Here is a 17,820-nt window from a genome sequence, read left to right on the forward strand (position 1 = left end):
CCCCAGAGAGAATGGGTAGATGATACAGTAGATTGGTGCGGAGCTAGTCTACAGAAATTAATCCACTCCAAACTGGACAGGGAAAGATGGAAGGAAATAGTGAGAGAGGCATAAGACACCAATGGGTGCTGAGCCTATGGTTGTTGTTGTTGATGATGATGATGACGACACTCATTGCAGCATATGCACCAGTACAGCTATTTGTTAGTGGCAGAACAGCAGAATCCAATCATCAGAACAAGGGCAGCTCCCCAAGTCATCACTGAAACCAAGTCAGTTTACACAGAATATAGTGTACTTCCTGGGTTCTGGAACCAAATGCATACCACACACTAGAAAAAGTCATATTAAATCTTTATATAATTGATCCTCAGGTATTCATGTTAGCAGTCCAAACCCCCTCCACCCCATTTATCTCATTTTTCCATTTAAAGATAGTATATCATTTTTCCCTTTATTAACTAGTTGCAGTAATGGACCAGATGAATGCTGCTAGTGAAGGTGTATTAAAACAGTCCATAGGTCTGAGAAAGTCTTTATAATGCATACTTATAGTCTCCTTACAAAATAATAGGTTATACTCAAAAGAATCTATATTCTTTGTGAAAGGAAATATTTGCAATTTGTTAAAATATAATGACATCCAGACTCACTGCAAATAATTTATAACTATTTAAAATAAACCCTGAGTTAGCAGAAATGAAGAATGCAAATAGAATGAATCTTACTAATAAATATGTCCATACCACCCACTTTCAAAGGGTATATTAAAGAGAATGTACAATGGATCAATCACAAATGGATGCCCCTCATCTTAATGATCCTACAGTAAATTAAATGGTTTAGCATTTAGCATAACATGAAAACCAAATTCAATTCCCTCCCTTGCAGAAGACAAAAACATTCTTCTGTAAATGTCACTTTCTCAAATCTGAACCAGTGCATTAGCTGATACTATCACTTTCTGCTACTATTTAACAAAACAGAAAGAAAGAGAAAATTTCATTTGTTTTTCATTTCCCATAAATAATCACTTGCAGCTTATACTTGTTTTGGGCTAAACATCTGCCATGCACTTCTCTTTCCTTTTCAGTGTAATTTCCTTATGTAAGTTTAATGTCAGCAGACATTACATTGCAGTGTAACATACTTATGACAGAATAACATTGTTTATATCACAGATATTAAAAAGATATCTGAACTTAAATATTTAGTGTTGTGATTTGTATTTCTGTTGATTGATGTAAAATTTAAAGCAATCAAAGAAAGAGCAGAATCTCACAAGCATTAGCACAAAGGTTGCTTGATTTTATTTATATTGACCAGATTCTTGCTTTTGAAAACATGATCAAGGGCATGGAAAGACTCAATTAAAGCAAAATGTCCTTTCTCATTTTTTTAACAAATCACACTAAAATTAAATGATTGATTTAGGTTTGCAGTGTTCTTGTAGCAGTGTTGGTTGTGGGATATTAGAGAAACAAAGTAGATTTTACTTTGGTACATTTACTTGGTACATTTTACTGGGCCATCTCTGTTGGCAGAAGGGACAAACTTTAAAGTTTAATTTCTGCTCTTTTGAACTTTCATTCACAAAGTGTCATTGTATGCTTAATGACTTAAGGCATCAAAACAAATCAAGAGCACTGATTTGACAGGGTTTATCTATCAAGCATGGACTGTACATAAACATAGATTCTAGACTGTAGATTTTATGTAGTTTAAATTAGCACTGTTGGCTTACAGAAATAAAATAAAAAAACTTTGAAAATATGTCTTGAAAACGATACTCCTAGCTGAGAATTGCTGTTTGATAGCATACATGCCAAATGAAGAAAGATTTACATGAAGGATTATGGAAAAGCAAGACGATTCAAAAATAATGAATGCAGATGGCGGAAGATGTGTAAAGTAACAGATGTTGAGAGAAACAATGAAAGGTTAAAACTGGTGAAGAAGGCAATACGAGTTACTGGACCAGAAGACAGATCCTTTAACTATGTTTTGCAGGGATATCAATGTCATGACAGTAAGACTATTGAGGTGATTTCACTGTTACCTTGACCTAGAGATATGTACTCTACTACACAATCACAGCCATGAAAAATTAAGGAAATAGATCACATGATCTGGTAAATGATCCCTGTTTTCAAAACTAATGCAATGATTTTTTATTTGTTGTGCGCCATCAGGTACCAATGCCATATGTGCTCTCAGATGAAGGCAGATGCAGCTGAGGAATGCTACAAAGAGCAGCAGACTCTTAGTTGGTGAGGAAACCAATTTTGCCTGTGTAAGGCCTGCTGGTTGGGGAAAAATTTTTCACTTGTTTACTTCTCTGTAATTTCACATACATGGTATGATTATTTCTATTAATGCCATTGCCACAGAGGTAACTACAAAAGGCTGTAAATGGGGTTAAATGAAAAGGCAACATTTATAATATTAATATGAGAGAACAGTGGTACATTAACCATGATAGTAACCATCAAAGATGGACTCATGGAAGAAGGCACAGAGTGATTACAGGTCTGAAATAAAGATGACAAGTAAGAGTACCTGGACAGGCAGATGATTTTTATAGTATTACAAACGCCTATGTGTAGACAAAGAGTCCAATGAGTAAAATTTTAACTAATATCAGTGATTACAATGTAATGACCAAAATTTTTAAAATGAAAGAAGAGGGAAACAATCCATGTAAATCTACTAAAATTCAAAGTCATCATTCATAACCCTTTCTGCTTCTCACAGTGCTGTATGTTATGAAACTGGGGTCATAGTTCTTTTTTGAGAAAATATGATATTCTTACTCAGTTCATCTACTTAAGCAAATTCTGGGAAAGACTCATAGTCAGCCAGGCAGGAAGTTGGTTAATAAACTGCAGGCAAAATCTGGAATTATTTTATTATAATTATAATTAATAATGTATTATGGAGATTACGGTTTGGCTGAGAACAAACAGGGCAGCCTGAGCAGAGCACAAAATGACTGCCAAATCCACTGCAGTAGGAACAGATGGTACAAGCATTTTAAGGAAGCCCTAACCATCAGAACCCTAAACCATGTGAAAAGAGCTTCATGTCAAGCAATGTGCAAAAAAATGCATTTGAGCTGGGTAATGACCACAGGACATAAGAAGTACATTCAGAGAGAACCTTCCACTTTACTTCTTGGCTGTGACTCCAAGCACATGGCTTAACTTATGGACAGATTCTCAGATATAAAATGGAACTAAATGGAATGCTTGGCCTGAGGTCTGGCACATCTCTGAGAAAGGATAAAAGTTAAAGATAGTGATGTAGGAAGAAAGATGGGGTGACCCACTTCTGCTGATTAGGGAGAATATAAGGAAAATGTCATAGTTGTTTGATACAGTGAGCCAAATTCCATCCTGGGATAAGTAGAAACTACTTGATTGACTTCAGTGGAGCTACACCCACTTATAGCAGGATTAGATTTGGCTGCTTTCAGGCTTTTTATTTGCTGGCTGCACAGAATGATTTGCAAATCACTATCACTCACTCATAAATTACTCTTCTACTTTCCAAGCAATGAATTAACTGTTTTCTTATATCTGACCTGCTTTAATTTACATTACTTCCAAAAGGGTTCAAACTTTAAGAACATCCCACAAATGCTCTTCTAGTGAATCCCAGAAGGCAATCATTACAGTAAAAGGGTAGGATGATCAATAAAAATAAAAATTAGTCACAAAGGACCACCAGCTACACATAAACGCATACCCACTTCAAAAGATCATTCTGCTAAAATGGGAATTTTGCTTGTAACTCGGGCAAGACAGCAAATGATCCATCCAAACAGGACTTCAGGGTAAAAAAAGTATCCACATATGAAAATCAACAATGCAATAACCATGGGACTATCTTAAATTCTCCTATTTCCAATGTCTCTTCACCCATTTTTCTGAGTAGACATGAATCTTTCAGGGAAATGATCCTACAATTAATCTTTTGAGAGCTTTGTGTACACAATAGCATGTAAGCAATGCTTGAACTCTGACAGACATATTTGATGTCAATGTGTTTAAACTTTCATTGTTATAATGTTATGAACAACTATAAAGTATTTAGAAAGAATTCTTTTATGCTAGATTTCCAGCAGGGGGGCTATTCCCCCACTAGCTGGCTCCCTGGAGCTCCCAGGGAAAAAGGCAGATGCCAGCTGTAGTTGCTTACTAAGTAATCATTAACATTGGAGGGCTGCTTTTCGTCATTTTATACCACTGTGCCCAGACTGACTTCAGAGGAGTTAGTCCTCATTTAGTCATGTCAGTGAGAAGAAAGTCCAGATCAAAGCATGTATCTGTCATAGGTGGCATCTTCCCCAAGAGAAACCATCATCCTGCCTGTTGAGAGCACTGTGCTGCCAGCTGAAGAATAAAAAACATAATCAAGGATCCAAACGAATTAAAGGTGTCAGAGAAAACACAAGTGCAATTTCCATCAGGAACATGGAAGCACTGTCAGCAAAAACAGCTGACTGTAGTAATGGAGAGAGCATTGAAGAAGCCCTCCTGGATGCATGCTAATATAAAACATGTACTGGCAGTAATATATTTTCTCTCCAGACACACTGCCAATGAAGTGCTTTCCAACCAGATGGGCACAGGCAAAATTATCATGCCAGTAACATCATGAAAAAGGCATTATGGCAAGGCAGCTGGTGCTTGATTCTTTCTTAAAGAACATATTATATATATATCCTTCTTAACCCCAAAGGGCAAATACATAGGGACTATAGAGCTCCCACCTAAAAAGTGTAGCATGTAAGTGGAAAGACAAACCTAAATATAGGTTTTCTCCCTCTGGTGTGAAAGTAATATCCACAACTCTACTTGAGGATAAAATCAAAGGTAAGTATGCCCATTATGATAAAGTATGTAAATCCATCTCACCAGTCAGAGCAAAGTTCACACCAATATTTGCATTGCATTTTTTGCCTTTTTCGTGCTACAAATTGTGTACATTGCTGGAATGCACAGTAATTTACTTTCATTTCTTTAGAACGATCTAGCACAGTTTTTTGTGTGTCAGCTTCATTTGGGTAATTATGAGTTCTGTTGTTACCTGAAGTCATAAAACCAAACAATAGTATCTAGCACTTCAAAATTATATCCCCATTCTGCATGGTAGCACAGTATATATCTATAATATAAGTGAAACTCTTTAGGGACTATTTGAAAATTTGCAAAGCCAAGCACTAAAAGTTAGGAAACGCTAAAAAGAAAGTGGCTAGTGTTATTCAAATGTCTATATATGTATTATGATATAATCTTTAATTACATGACCACTTACTATTTTTTCACATAACTCCTGCTTTTTTAATGCTCAGGAGGAGCAGAGCTTATGTAATGATCAGTTACTTAATATTTATCTTCTTCGGATTGTTCAATGTCCAGCTTTGTGCCTTATTTTTGTGCATTGTTCAAATACTGGTCTGAAGACAGAATTATTAATTTCCCCACAGACTCTTCCATGGTGCTAATCACTATAGTATCAAAATATTTCACACACAAATTCATTTTATGTTTGCATTTGTGAGGAGAAAAGGTGGTATTATTTCCATTATACAGATAGGGAGCTGAGTCACAGCAAGATTAAGGTCAGAAGATTTCACTCCTTTTGTGTTCTCAATTTAAGGTGCTCAAGTCCTGACTTTTTTAGGCTACTTAGTGTTATACAGCACTTTATATTTCCAAAACACACTCAGCTGCATGAGCACTGACTACTGTTGGAGATCAGACCCAAGAGTATCTACACAGGCAGCCAGTGAGGAACACTCCTGTAGTGGTGAGCCGTGACAAATGTAGTTTAAATGACTTTGCTTAGCATAACACAGCTACTCTGCTGGAGTGCACAGATAGAACTCAGTTCTCCAGGGCAACATTCAAGCACCTTGACCATGAGATTTCCTTTGTCTCCCCGGGATGCCCTCCCACATTTGCTAGACACTGTCCAACCGAAGAAGGGGTCTGACAGGCATTATCCTCTTTACTACACAACACAGATTCAACCCCAGCAGTGACTGATCCTGTGCATTGAATGAGGCTAAGACTTTTCATAGGCAAGATCACCATAGTTTTTAAAGAGGGAAAAAATGTTTTCTATTCAAATCATTGAAATTTGGCAAAGAGTGGTCTTACAATGGGAAATGTCTAGCAATCTTAGTAACTGGAGGTGCTGCCAGTCACTCCAATAAATATACACTTGGAAAATATTTATGTACATAAATGGCATATAAATTACATCCATGCATATAGTATGAAAGAAAATATTCAGAGAAGTTCAAAAACCAAAATCTGTGACTGGGGTCAACCGACCTTGGAAAGGGAGAAAAGTAGAAGATCTGGACCCTTACTCTGTAAAGGATTTGAGCTAAAACTCTGTGTCAGATTACACCTGAAATTTTAAGTGCTTTGAAATTGGTATCTGAATGTTGCAGGTTGAGCCCGTCTCTAATGATTTGGAATATCTAATGCTAAAATCTTATGCTGCTCCAAAAGTCCTGCCTCTCCATCCTGATTACATCTCATCTCACATTTCTTTCTCCTCTATTTTTATTACCTTTGAAAGTGCCAATGAAATTATATATCCTTGTTTCCTACTCTTGCCTTTGCACTTACTTCAATGCTTGCAATTTTCTTCGAGGACATCTACATAGCAAGATTATTCCAAAATAAGCTGTTCCAGAAGAGCTATTCCAGAATAGCTTATTTCAAAATAACACTGCTACTCACAAAAATGCATTTTGAAATAGCACTTAGATATTTGTATATACAGTGTCTAAACACAAAGGTCATTTCTGCACAGTCCAAAATATGATAATGAGGCATGGATGTAAATTCCTGATGCCTCATTAGCATAGGGTCACATGATTCGGAGCCCAGAAGAAACTCTTCCGGACTCCAAAAAAGTGTCTGGAAGCACAGACGCTGGGGGGATGTTCTAGGAGAAAGTCTTCCTTCCAGAGGCCCTTTCTTCCTGAAAATTTTTCAGGCAGAAGGGGCCTCCGGAAGGAGGACTTCCTTCCAGAAGATCCTCCAGTGGTCGAGCTTCTACATACTGTTTTGGAGTCCGGAAGAGCTTCTTCTGGACTCTGAATCATGTGACCCTATGCTAATGAAGTGCCAGGAATTTAAATCCATGGCTCATTAGCATATGTGGGGCTGTTTATTAGCATGTCACTTCTCCGCAAGTGGCATGTGTAGAAATGGCCATAGAGCCAATTTCAAAATGGAGACATTGGACACACTCTGGCTTGAGACAGGCTCCATTCCCTGTCTTATCAGCACCTATTTCAAAATAGGTGCTATTCCTTGTGAAATGATGTTTACCAATTTTGAAACAAAATGGATGCGGTTTCCAATTTATTTTGAAATAGTGGTTGCATTGTGTGGAGGCTAGGTTAGCTATTTCGAAATTACTGTACTGTGTAGATCTACCCTTCCTTCCCTAAACCAACCTCTCTTTATTCAGATTCATCTTTAAAATAGACATCTTTGGTAAAGTCTACCTATGTTAATTCTTTCACAAAACAGAAGCATTTAAAGAAAAGTAACTGCACCTCCAAATTAAAATAATCCTCTTTTAGTCTGGAGCCTTTCATATATTTGACTGATCCAGACTGAACAAGCCTTGCACCATGACCTGTTTTCCTTAGACAATGTAAGGAATTATAAATAATCAGAAAACCTAAGGATGGACTGAACTCATAGAGCTGGAGGTCATGGGAGCTGTGTCAACTAATTGGGTAGGTTTGCAAAACCAGTGTAAATTTGTGAATCTTCCCCCTTCCCCTTCCCCTTTTTGTTTCCCCTGCAGAAAAGCTCAGTGTTTTAAAAGACAGACAGAAACCACACCCTGAATTCTCAACACTGCCAAGCCCTGCAGCTGGAGCTTATCTCTGTTATGGTCTGGACTAAAATCCCAGATCTGAACAGCTTTACAAAAAGATGGGTTATGAATTTAGATCCAGACTTGGTGGCTGGAGTCCATCTCTGAAAAATATTTTTTGGCTAAAGAAAAAGGAATAGAAAATCCCCTTCCAAATGAGGCTAGCACGTGAGTTTCTGGTACATACACTGGCGTGGACCATGCCTGGATTTTAAGCAGGTGTGCAAGGAGAGGATGGTGCAAGGAACTTTCTTGCTTTGCATGACTGCACAAAAGCTGGTTGTAATTGCAGTCCCCCGATCCCACAGGGGCTGCTTCCTTCTAGCATCCCTGAGAGGTACAAAGTGAATGGAAGCTGAGCAGAGTTAACATGAGCACTTTTGGGGTATTTGCCATTATGCTACTCCAAAAGCTGAGTGATGGCCATGAGGCACAGATGAGCTTTACATATATTGCTTCCTGCCCCCAGCTCTCCTTTTTCCTTTTTCATTCCATTAAATTTTTCACTTTGCCAACTCTCTGCTCAATCTTCACTCTGTTTGTTCACCCCATGTATCCCTGTTTACAAGACTTTCCATAAGAAATCATGTCCCCCATCCTAAACCCTCATCCTGGACTCTTTGATATTCTTCCCCTATCCTCACAAAATGGACTATTCCTCCACGTTCTCTTCATTTTGTCAAGTATCAGGGGGGTAGCTGAGTTAGTCTGTATGTTCACAAACAATTAGAAGTTCTGTGGGATGTTATACACTAACATATTTTGGAGCATAATCTGATAGACCCCAGCCCGCAGCCAGCTAAAGCACCCTTGTGGAGGGGAGATATGTTGGCAGTTGGATACGTGCTTTCAGGCTCCCCAAGGACTAAGGCCCAAGAGGGATCAGTCAGCAGTACCAGGGTAAACCAGCACCTGGGGCTAACTAAGCAGCTGCAGCCAATCAAGGACTGTGGAGCCCTTGAAAAAGGCTCCCCCCCGCAGGCACGAAAGGGGAAGGAGACAGAGGATGGACAGGGACCGTGGAGAGAAGGACTCACAAGGAAAAAGAACTGTGGTTGTCTGAGGAAGGTACTGGGGAAAAGAGGATCTGGTGGAAGTGGACCAGGGAGGTGGTTTGTGGCACTAGAAGGGCCCAGGGACGGAAGCCCCTCCTGCCGCAGCTGCCTAGGGTCCATGGGTGAGAACCCGGGATGTGTGGGAGGGAACCGGGTTCCCCCTATACCACCCCATGCATCAGGGCAGTCCTATAGGGCAGAAAAGTTGGGCCACCTCTAAGGGGTGGTGGGTGAGGAGTTAGCCTCCTCCATAAAAACTGTTTGGACTAGCCAATGGTGAGAATGGCCAAGTGATGCTGCAATCCAAGCCCCTGAGAGTACAGGAGACAGAGCAAGAGACATAGTGGGCCTCTGAGGCTGCTTTTAAACAGCCACTTATTTCAGGGACCAACAAAGACAAGTCCAGCATTTTGTTACAATAAGCTTTCATGGGCAAAGACCTGCAAGCATCTGATGAAGCTCCAAAACATCTGTTAGTCTATAAGGTGGCACAGGATTTCCTGTTCCTCATTTTATCAGACTCTGGTTCACAGAGATAACTTTTCTCTGCTGCATTTGGTCCTCCAGAGCTAAGATTCCAATGAACCGTGAATACTGCTTTCATTCCTTATTGCTCAGGAAGAGCTTTGAAGTGCTGGCAGTTCTGAGTGATGATAAACTCCAATGGTTTTTATAGGGGAAAAAAAGGTGTTACCTGTCAGCATCCACAGTCACGTCATGCACCCCCCTCTGGATTACGTCTCGAGAGGCAGCTAGGTCTGGTATTCGGTTAAGACTTCTTGTATACAGGTTGAGTCCTCCATCTGTCATGTACCTGAAAACAAATGTGTGGTCAATCAGTACGAAATGCAAACATCTGGCTACTAGTTGTTCGAAAGCTAATGGGCTGTGGAATTCAAAGCTCAAAGTTAAGATTGCCTGGCTTTATAATACTTTTGTACTAAATATTATCTGTCATTATCAGCCTTTTCACGACACTGTCTCCCCCACCGTGTATTTCTCTAGGATCTTTTGATTTGTTTGTGTTTAGCACAGGAAAAAGAGTTTTGCTAAATTTTAAAGTCTCACAGGTCCACCCATGAATCTGTCTTGCAATTTGTGATGCTGGATGAAGGCAATACCACCAGAATTAAGAAAAAAGCATAGTCCAAATACAGCAAGCACTTCCACCGGAGAGGGTGAACAGACAGAGCTTTGAATCTGACCTCACAGTCCTTACTCTAGTGCAGTCAGATTATCAGCCAACCAAACAGCCTTGACCATGCATACTAAAAATAGAGTCTGCCTTCAAAAATCTGACCATGTTGTCATCTTTCCATGTTGTTGCTTTAAGTTGCTTTCTTATTAAGCAATTGCTAGGCCAATTAAAGGTGACCGAATTGTAAGTGGCAGCAAGAATTTTTACTAGTAATAACACAAATGCACATAGGAAATGTAGATGGGATACTGGGGAAATGTTTAATTATAGCAGTTAGGTAATAAAACACAGTTGAAGTCTGTCGAGTCACCATAACTGAAGCTACTATTCAAGACAGCCTCAGAGTAAAAGGGTATTTAGATCTATGTCTACACTACAGCAATCTCTCCAAAGAAGTTCTTCCAGAAGATCTCTTTTGAAAAAAACTTGTTTCAAAAGATCGCATCCACACACAAAAAAGCGGATCAAAAGATCGATCCACTCTTTCAACAGAGAGTGTCCACACAGTCCCTGGCTCTTTCAAAAGGCCAGGCCAAGAATCAAAAAAATTCAGTACCATGATGACTGCTCTTTTGAAAAAAGGGTCCATGGAGCATTTACACATGCTTGTTTCTCCAAAATAAGCTTTCAAAAATAGGCACCTTTCTTGATCTGGAACCAGAAAAGGGTTTCTGGAAGAAGAGCCATGTTCTTTTGATTTTGGATCGAAAAAGCACATTTTGGCTACGTCTACACTATCCCAAAACTTCAAAATGGCCATTCAAATAGCCATTTCGAAGTTTAGTAGTGAAGCACTGAAATACATATTCAGTGCCACATCAGAATGCCGGCAGCATCGGCACTTCAAAATTGCCACAGCTCGTCGCCACATGGCTTGTCCAGACGGGGGTTCTTTTTGAAAGGACCTTATAGGAATAAGGGGATTTCAAAGTTGGTGGGGTCCTTTCAAAAAAGATCCCCGTCTGGACAAGCCGTGGCAATTTCAAAGTGCCGCAGCTGCTGGAATTCCAATAAGGCGCTGAATATGTATTTCAGTGCTTCTTTAGGAAACTTCGAAATGGCCATTTGCATGGCCATTTCGAAGTTTTGGGATAGTGTAGACATGGCCTTTGTATATCGATGCTCCACGTGCTCTTTCGAAAAAGGGCCAGATTTTTTGAAAGAACTTGCTAGTGTAGACGTGGCCTGAATGCTTTAGGCAGAAATAATATTTATTACAATGAGCGAGGATGGTATAACTGACATCAAAATACTCATCCAAATCAAATGGTTTTAACAATAACCTTTACTTTGGTCATAAGATAGCACTGCTAAGATTCATCTTTCAGTAAAAAATGTACGTTCTACTAAACCAATATTTTATACCAACAGTAAAAAGTAGAAAAACAAGAAGTAAAGAAACAAATCTTTTTTACAAAGAAGTAAAAAAACAAATCGACAGGGCCAGACGCATACCCAGAAACCAGCTACTCCAAGATCAGCCCAAAAAAGCCAAGAACAGAACACCACTGGTCATCACCTACAGCCCCCAACTCAGACCACTGTAACGAATTATTAAATACCTACAACCTATTCTTAATCAGGATGCTACACTCCAGAAGGCCCTGGGTGACATGCCTGTTCTCTCCTACAGACAACCTCCCAACCTCATGAGGATCCTTACTAACAGCCACAGTCTATACCCCAGGAACACCAGTCCTGGAACCTTTCCCTGCAACAAAGCCCGCTGCCAGCTTTGTCCACATATCTTCTTTGGAAATACCATCACTGGACTAGCATGGATTACTCTCTGTTACTACTGGAAAAGATTGATGTTCTAGGGCGCCGTTTCATGCATGCATGAAACAGTGCATTCCAGGGTCAACGTTGACCCCAGAACGCCTCCTGAGCTGCTTGCTAGTAAGGAAGGTCGACAGGAGGAGTGTTCCTGTCCACCTTCTGCCGTGAACACAGGCACAGACGTTGACAGCTGCAAAGTCAATTTTTGGTATGCAATTGGCATACCAAAACTCACGTTATAGCCATCAACCTTCAAGGTAAGTCTAGATGCAGCCTGAGAGCTGCTTCAACTTAACCCACTGGGTTCATGGGGTTGATACAGCAAGCTGAGCTTACTGAAGAATGTGCCCACTTTGCCCACTATTATGACCAGGTGGCACAGAGGTGGCACAGAAATGGTTATGCCAGTTGCTGGCCACAGGAGGATCCGTCTATGTTAAAAAGATCATTCCATGGCTAGCTAAGCTGCCTTTTGAGTAGCTTGGGGCAGATATTGCAATGTCAAGCTGCTGCAGTGTAGCTAAGGAGTGTGGCTTTAGTTTGTGTGCCCATGTGTACTTCTTGGCAAGTGCTACCTAAATTCTGTAGCAGTTTCAAGTATATTAAAACACACGGGGTTTTTGTTTGATTTTTTAAATTATACATGAAAACATCCACAACATATGTCCCTTGGTTAGAGAGTAGCTCCCAGTCTGAAAAGTACTGTAAGTTTGCAACCCCCGATGTCAAGCTGTCTGTTTGAAGATAGCACTGCACTGAATTACATTTGATTCCCACATGGAAAGTTTTCTCTCACAAGCAGAGGCTTGATTTTTTTCAATTGAAAGCTTAGATTCTGGAGCAAATTTATGTGGCAGGTGATAAATTATGCAGCAAATGCTGTGGTTATGGAAATTCACATTAAATACAACCATGGTTAGAACACAACCTCGTCTATAAGATTCCCCCCAACTCCCTGCCCCAATTCATATAAATAAGGGTTATAGTGGAGAGGCTTAACTTGTGAAGCAGGCATTCTTCACACTAATTCCTAATTACTGATGGATTCTTATCCCCAAGTGCTGAAAGTAATTAAAGTGAGAATGAGAAAGGAAAAAGAGATAAGTCTTTATATGCCTCAACGGATCTTGACTTTTCAGAGCACTTTATCTTGTATTTTAATATCTATGGTACCTAGCTTCCCACATCACTACTTACTGTGTGTTTGATCATCCTTACTACCAAAGCAAAGATAAATTACACAATGACTTCATCATTCTCCGCCATGATAAACTAATTTATACATTTCACAACAAGCATTGCACAAGCTCTGTCTTTTTATTTATTTATTTATTTATTTATTTATTACAAGGACGCACACAATGCACAGCTATGGCATAGTTTTACTTATGGAAAAGGCGCCTTCAGATATCATTGTGCAGCATCCATACCCTCCTTCCTACTTGGATGCAGCAGGGACCATGAAATCATTCTGAGCTGTCTTCATCTTTTTTTCTGGCTCACCATTGAAATCCAGGCAGAAGCATAGGACCTCCTCTGAATGTGCCAGCAATCCAATAATGTGGCTAAGTTGTTGGAATAATACATCCTGTTTCACCATCATCCATCCTTTAACCTCAGCTAAGGATCTACAGGGACCAATCACATCTGTTTCCCATCATGCTTCGTCTTCCACACCCTGGTGTATAGGACTGCTGAGTTTGTTACTGAAAACAGACCCTACTGAAAATTGCAGAAGGGTGGGCAGGCAATATACGAAGCTAGACATTTAAACATCCACAATGCACTTACAGCATGGGTCGGGACACTAGCCTGTACCATCCAGATGCGTTAACTGTGACCTGAAGAGACCATCTCTAGGGTTAGAGTATTACTCCGGGTGGCATTATGTACCAAAAAAAGGAACATTCTACAACATTCTACGACACAAAATTTAAAATTCTGAGGAAACAAAAAATAAAAATTCCACAAAATACTGCAAATATTATTTCTCAAAGAAATGTGGAGGCTGCAGCTTGGCACTGCAGAGCATGGACCAGTAGTAGCACAGTGTCTGGAGATCACAATACACCTGGGACACAGACCCAGCAGTTAGACTGCACCAATCTGATACAGCGCAAGGACTGTAACAAGCTCAGCCTATCAGGGTCCATGTGGGGAGGGTCTTAGTGAGCAGGGAGCCAGATGTGGACTGAGAGAGTTCTATGTGGTGCAATTTGGGTGCAGGCAGTTCAGTGGGGGATCAGGATGCAGAGAATCTTGATACAGGTTTCTGAGTGCAGCAGTAATAGGAAAGTGCAGGGTGGTCTAGGTGAAGGTGGTCCGGGCTTAGCAGGGTGAGGTCTGACTATGGGGAAGAGAATTCAGCAGGAGAGTGTAAGAGCTTCCAGATCCTGGGGGAGGGGGCTTAGTTAGGTGGGGATCCAGGTGCAGTCATTTGGGGTTGGTGTAGTGGGGATCTGTGGATACTGGTGGCTCATTGGAATGCTAGAGGTGCAGGGGAACTGGGGCTTAGTGAGAGACTGGGAGGTGAAATGTGGGGAGGGAGGATCTGGGTATGGAGGATCTGGGTGCACAGGGTCTGAGTGGATAAGGGAGCAGCTCAATGTACAGTCATCTCTTTCCCTACTCTGAAGGGTGATGGGTGCAGGAAGTGGGGAGGGGTGGGGGAGATTTTAAGCGGTTAATGCAGCTTGGGCAGAAATCTGGGGGTAGGTCTGACCCAGCTTGGTGAAATATTCCCTAAGAACTAGATTCACGTCACCAACAGATTTCACATAACCTACTGAATAGCCTTTAGATATTAACAATCCTTGAATCACTTTTGATTAATGAGCTGGGTTTGATCTACTAGCTACAAACTGGTGAATTTCATCCTATAATTACCTATGTACCATGTTTCCAGTTATGTGAACAGACAGAATTAGTTTGAAGCTCTACTGTCCACTAAAATAACTGTGGAATATTATAACATGCCAGGTACCTAAGACGTCCTTTGAACTGCACTTTGCCTGCTGTACATGATATGGTACATTAGGCAGCAGCAAAGACTACTTCAGCTATTGATAATATTGAAAATGAGGCTTTTTTTTCTTAAATTACAAACTAGAATTTCTAGCCTTCAAAGGAGCTTCTTAGAATAAATTGCTTACTATAAATATACCTAAGTGGCAAATAAGAATCAAGCTTATGTGTGCAGTCCTAAAGACAAGAGCCTCAGAGATACCTAGAAATATCATCATTAGCATATCTGTATTTTTAAAAAATGAAAAAAAGTATATTTGGAGGAACCAAGACATGGAATCACTATATGCAAAAATTCCTGTAGTCTACCCTCAGCATCAGCTTGAGCTCAGCCCCTCCACAATTGAACAATGACAAATAAGATGAAAAAATGAAAATAATAATTTTCATCCATTCCTCCTGGGTTAACCGGAAGAAAATAGTGACTGACATTTTCCTATCTCAAAGGATATTACTACAGGTCAGAAATGCTATGTATGGTTGAAGAATTGTGTTAAAGGCCTGTTACACAAGACTATAATAGACAGTATCTGACATGCAAGCAGAAAGTCAGGCCTGACAGCAACTGCCTTTCACCACCCTATCTGAAAATACAATATGTCATCTAAAAATATAAGAAAAATGCTGAACTCCCCCACCCCCTGAGGCACAATAGGCCATAACTGGTTTTACAAGACAGTTGTGGAAACCTCAATAAATACCTTACATTAATGCTGCTAAAATCTGCTTCTACTTGCCTTGAAGCTAAAACAAGAACTCTCATTGACTTCAGTAGGGGACAAGCTGCATTCCACAGAAGGGTTAGAGCATCACTACCATTTTGTTTAAGTATTACATAGTGTCCAAAATCCTAAATTTACTTGTTGGATTTCTTTATAAAAAATACAGGTCAATTTTCCCTGTCCTGCTTTCAGGTTTCAGTTGTGTAAAATGCCACTCACCCACTATTGATGTCATCTGTTCTGAGGCTTTTCCCAAGAATGTCCCCATCGCTCATGTAACCTCCAACATCAACTTCAGAGGTCATGTCCAGATCAGTACTTCCTTTTTCATTCACATCAATCTGTGACATATTCCCGAGGCGAGAAACAGCTGCTCGGCGAAGAGGTGTGGTATACATGAATCGAGAGGGGTCAGTATGCATAAAGCGACTAGCACTACTGCGAGGGTAACCACTACCCAAGGATGGGGCATCTCCTGCTTGGAGGCGAGGACTGGCTTGCCCAAGCCTCCAGGTCACTGGCGTGGATCGGCTTGCCAAGCTTGGTATACTTCTCCCATTTACTTCAGTTGTCACAGTGCTGTCAAAAGTTGTCTCCAACGTGCTGCCAAACAAGATGTGGAAGTCAATTAATTGTGCTCATTCTGAGAAATAAAAATGAGCAAATGGTGCATGGACAGGTGGAGTGCAGAAACACAAACTGCATATAAAATAACCCAGTACTTTTTTCTCTACATTTTTTTTAATTTTTACACACGAGAGATTTAAAACCATAGACGAGCTTTCAAATAAGTCCTCGAGATTCCCAGACACACAAGTATAGTCTGTCACAAATTATACTTTTAATTTTCCTTTGCAAACCTCTAATGGTAAGCCACACTTCTTAACTGCAAGCACTCTACACTCTAAAATATAAGGAGTCCAAGTACAAGTATTACCTGTGGCTTATCTGGGTCCCTCTGAGGCTGGACATAGTTTCTTCCAAATTCTGTCTCAGATCTGCTATATTCTTTACTGTTCGCATTCTTCTTGTTTCTGGATCTTCCCCTGGAAAAAACAAAACCAATAACGAATTCTATGTAAGTGTTCAGTCGCATGCATGTTTAATGCATGTCTGTGTGTATGTGTACAAACAAACAAATATACACAAAAGTGTGTGTGGACATCTGTATAAATGATGCAATTTATTTATGTATACACACATATAATTTAAAATGTGAATATGCACAAGCTCCCAGCCTGTATTTGCAGATGTGTCCATCTATCCACAGGCTCATTCAGCCAATACTGCACTGTCACACAACACTCATCATTGTTTAGTGATTAGAAGCTCATTTTAAAACTAGCAAGTTAGTCTCTACATACAAGGTTGAAGAACTATGAATGATTCTCAGACTTACAATGTTTTGGTTTATGTGCCTGTGGGAATTATGGAGACTAAGGTCCTGATCTACAAAAACATTTAAGCACACACTTACAATCTACCCCTATTCACGAAAACACTTAAAGTTAACCACGTGCTTAAGCACACATCTCTTCCCTATAACCCCCACAGTGGACATAAAACACTAAGTCACAATTAAATCAATACATGTATAGATTTTACATCCAGAAAGGTCCTTACTGATCATTTATTCTCACCTCCTGAATGACAAAAGCCATACAGTTTTGCCCAGAAGTTCCTGTATCCAGTTTTTCACTTTTAAAAAATAAATCCATAAAGTGCAAATAATGAAATGCTGTTAGTCATGAAGAATGTATAAGCCCGATAACATAACAAAATTACCAAAGATGTATTTGAAGATATCTAAGTAAAATTAAAAACAAGTATTTTAAATGTAACATTTATCTCATCATCATCATCAACAACCATGGGCTCGATGCCTGTTGGTGTCTGACGCCTCCCTCACTATTTCCTTTCATTTCTCCCTGTCCCATGAGGAGTGGCTTAGTTTCTACAGTCTAGCTCCACACCAATCTACTATATGCCTCTCCTATTCGAACCATCCATTATGCCGAATACCAGGGTCTTGACTTTTTGTTTGTAGTTCATTCTGCAGATATGCTCACAATAAGCCATAACTTGCATTGTATAACCTTCGGCAGTAGGTTCTCTTTCGGCTGTA

General features: G+C 40.0%; 1 protein-coding gene across 5 annotated transcripts in view; it reads right to left on the reverse strand.

Moving 5' to 3' along the window:
- Window positions 1-17,820, reverse strand: part of NAV3 (neuron navigator 3) — a 407,330-nt gene that overhangs the window by 157,671 nt on the left and 231,839 nt on the right. For all 5 annotated transcript variants that reach the window (XM_075012496.1, XM_075012492.1, XM_075012483.1 and 2 more), the window contains exons 10-12: window positions 16,633-16,741; window positions 15,915-16,298; window positions 9,667-9,786 (exon numbers count right to left, since the gene is read on the reverse strand). In XM_075012496.1, the coding sequence (XP_074868597.1) occupies window positions 9,667-9,786; window positions 15,915-16,298; window positions 16,633-16,741 (613 nt within the window). The remainder of the gene's footprint in view (window positions 1-9,666; window positions 9,787-15,914; window positions 16,299-16,632; window positions 16,742-17,820) is intronic.

This window comes from Carettochelys insculpta, chromosome 1 (assembly GCF_033958435.1).
Source record: "Carettochelys insculpta isolate YL-2023 chromosome 1, ASM3395843v1, whole genome shotgun sequence".
Lineage (NCBI taxonomy): Eukaryota > Metazoa > Chordata > Testudines > Carettochelyidae > Carettochelys > Carettochelys insculpta.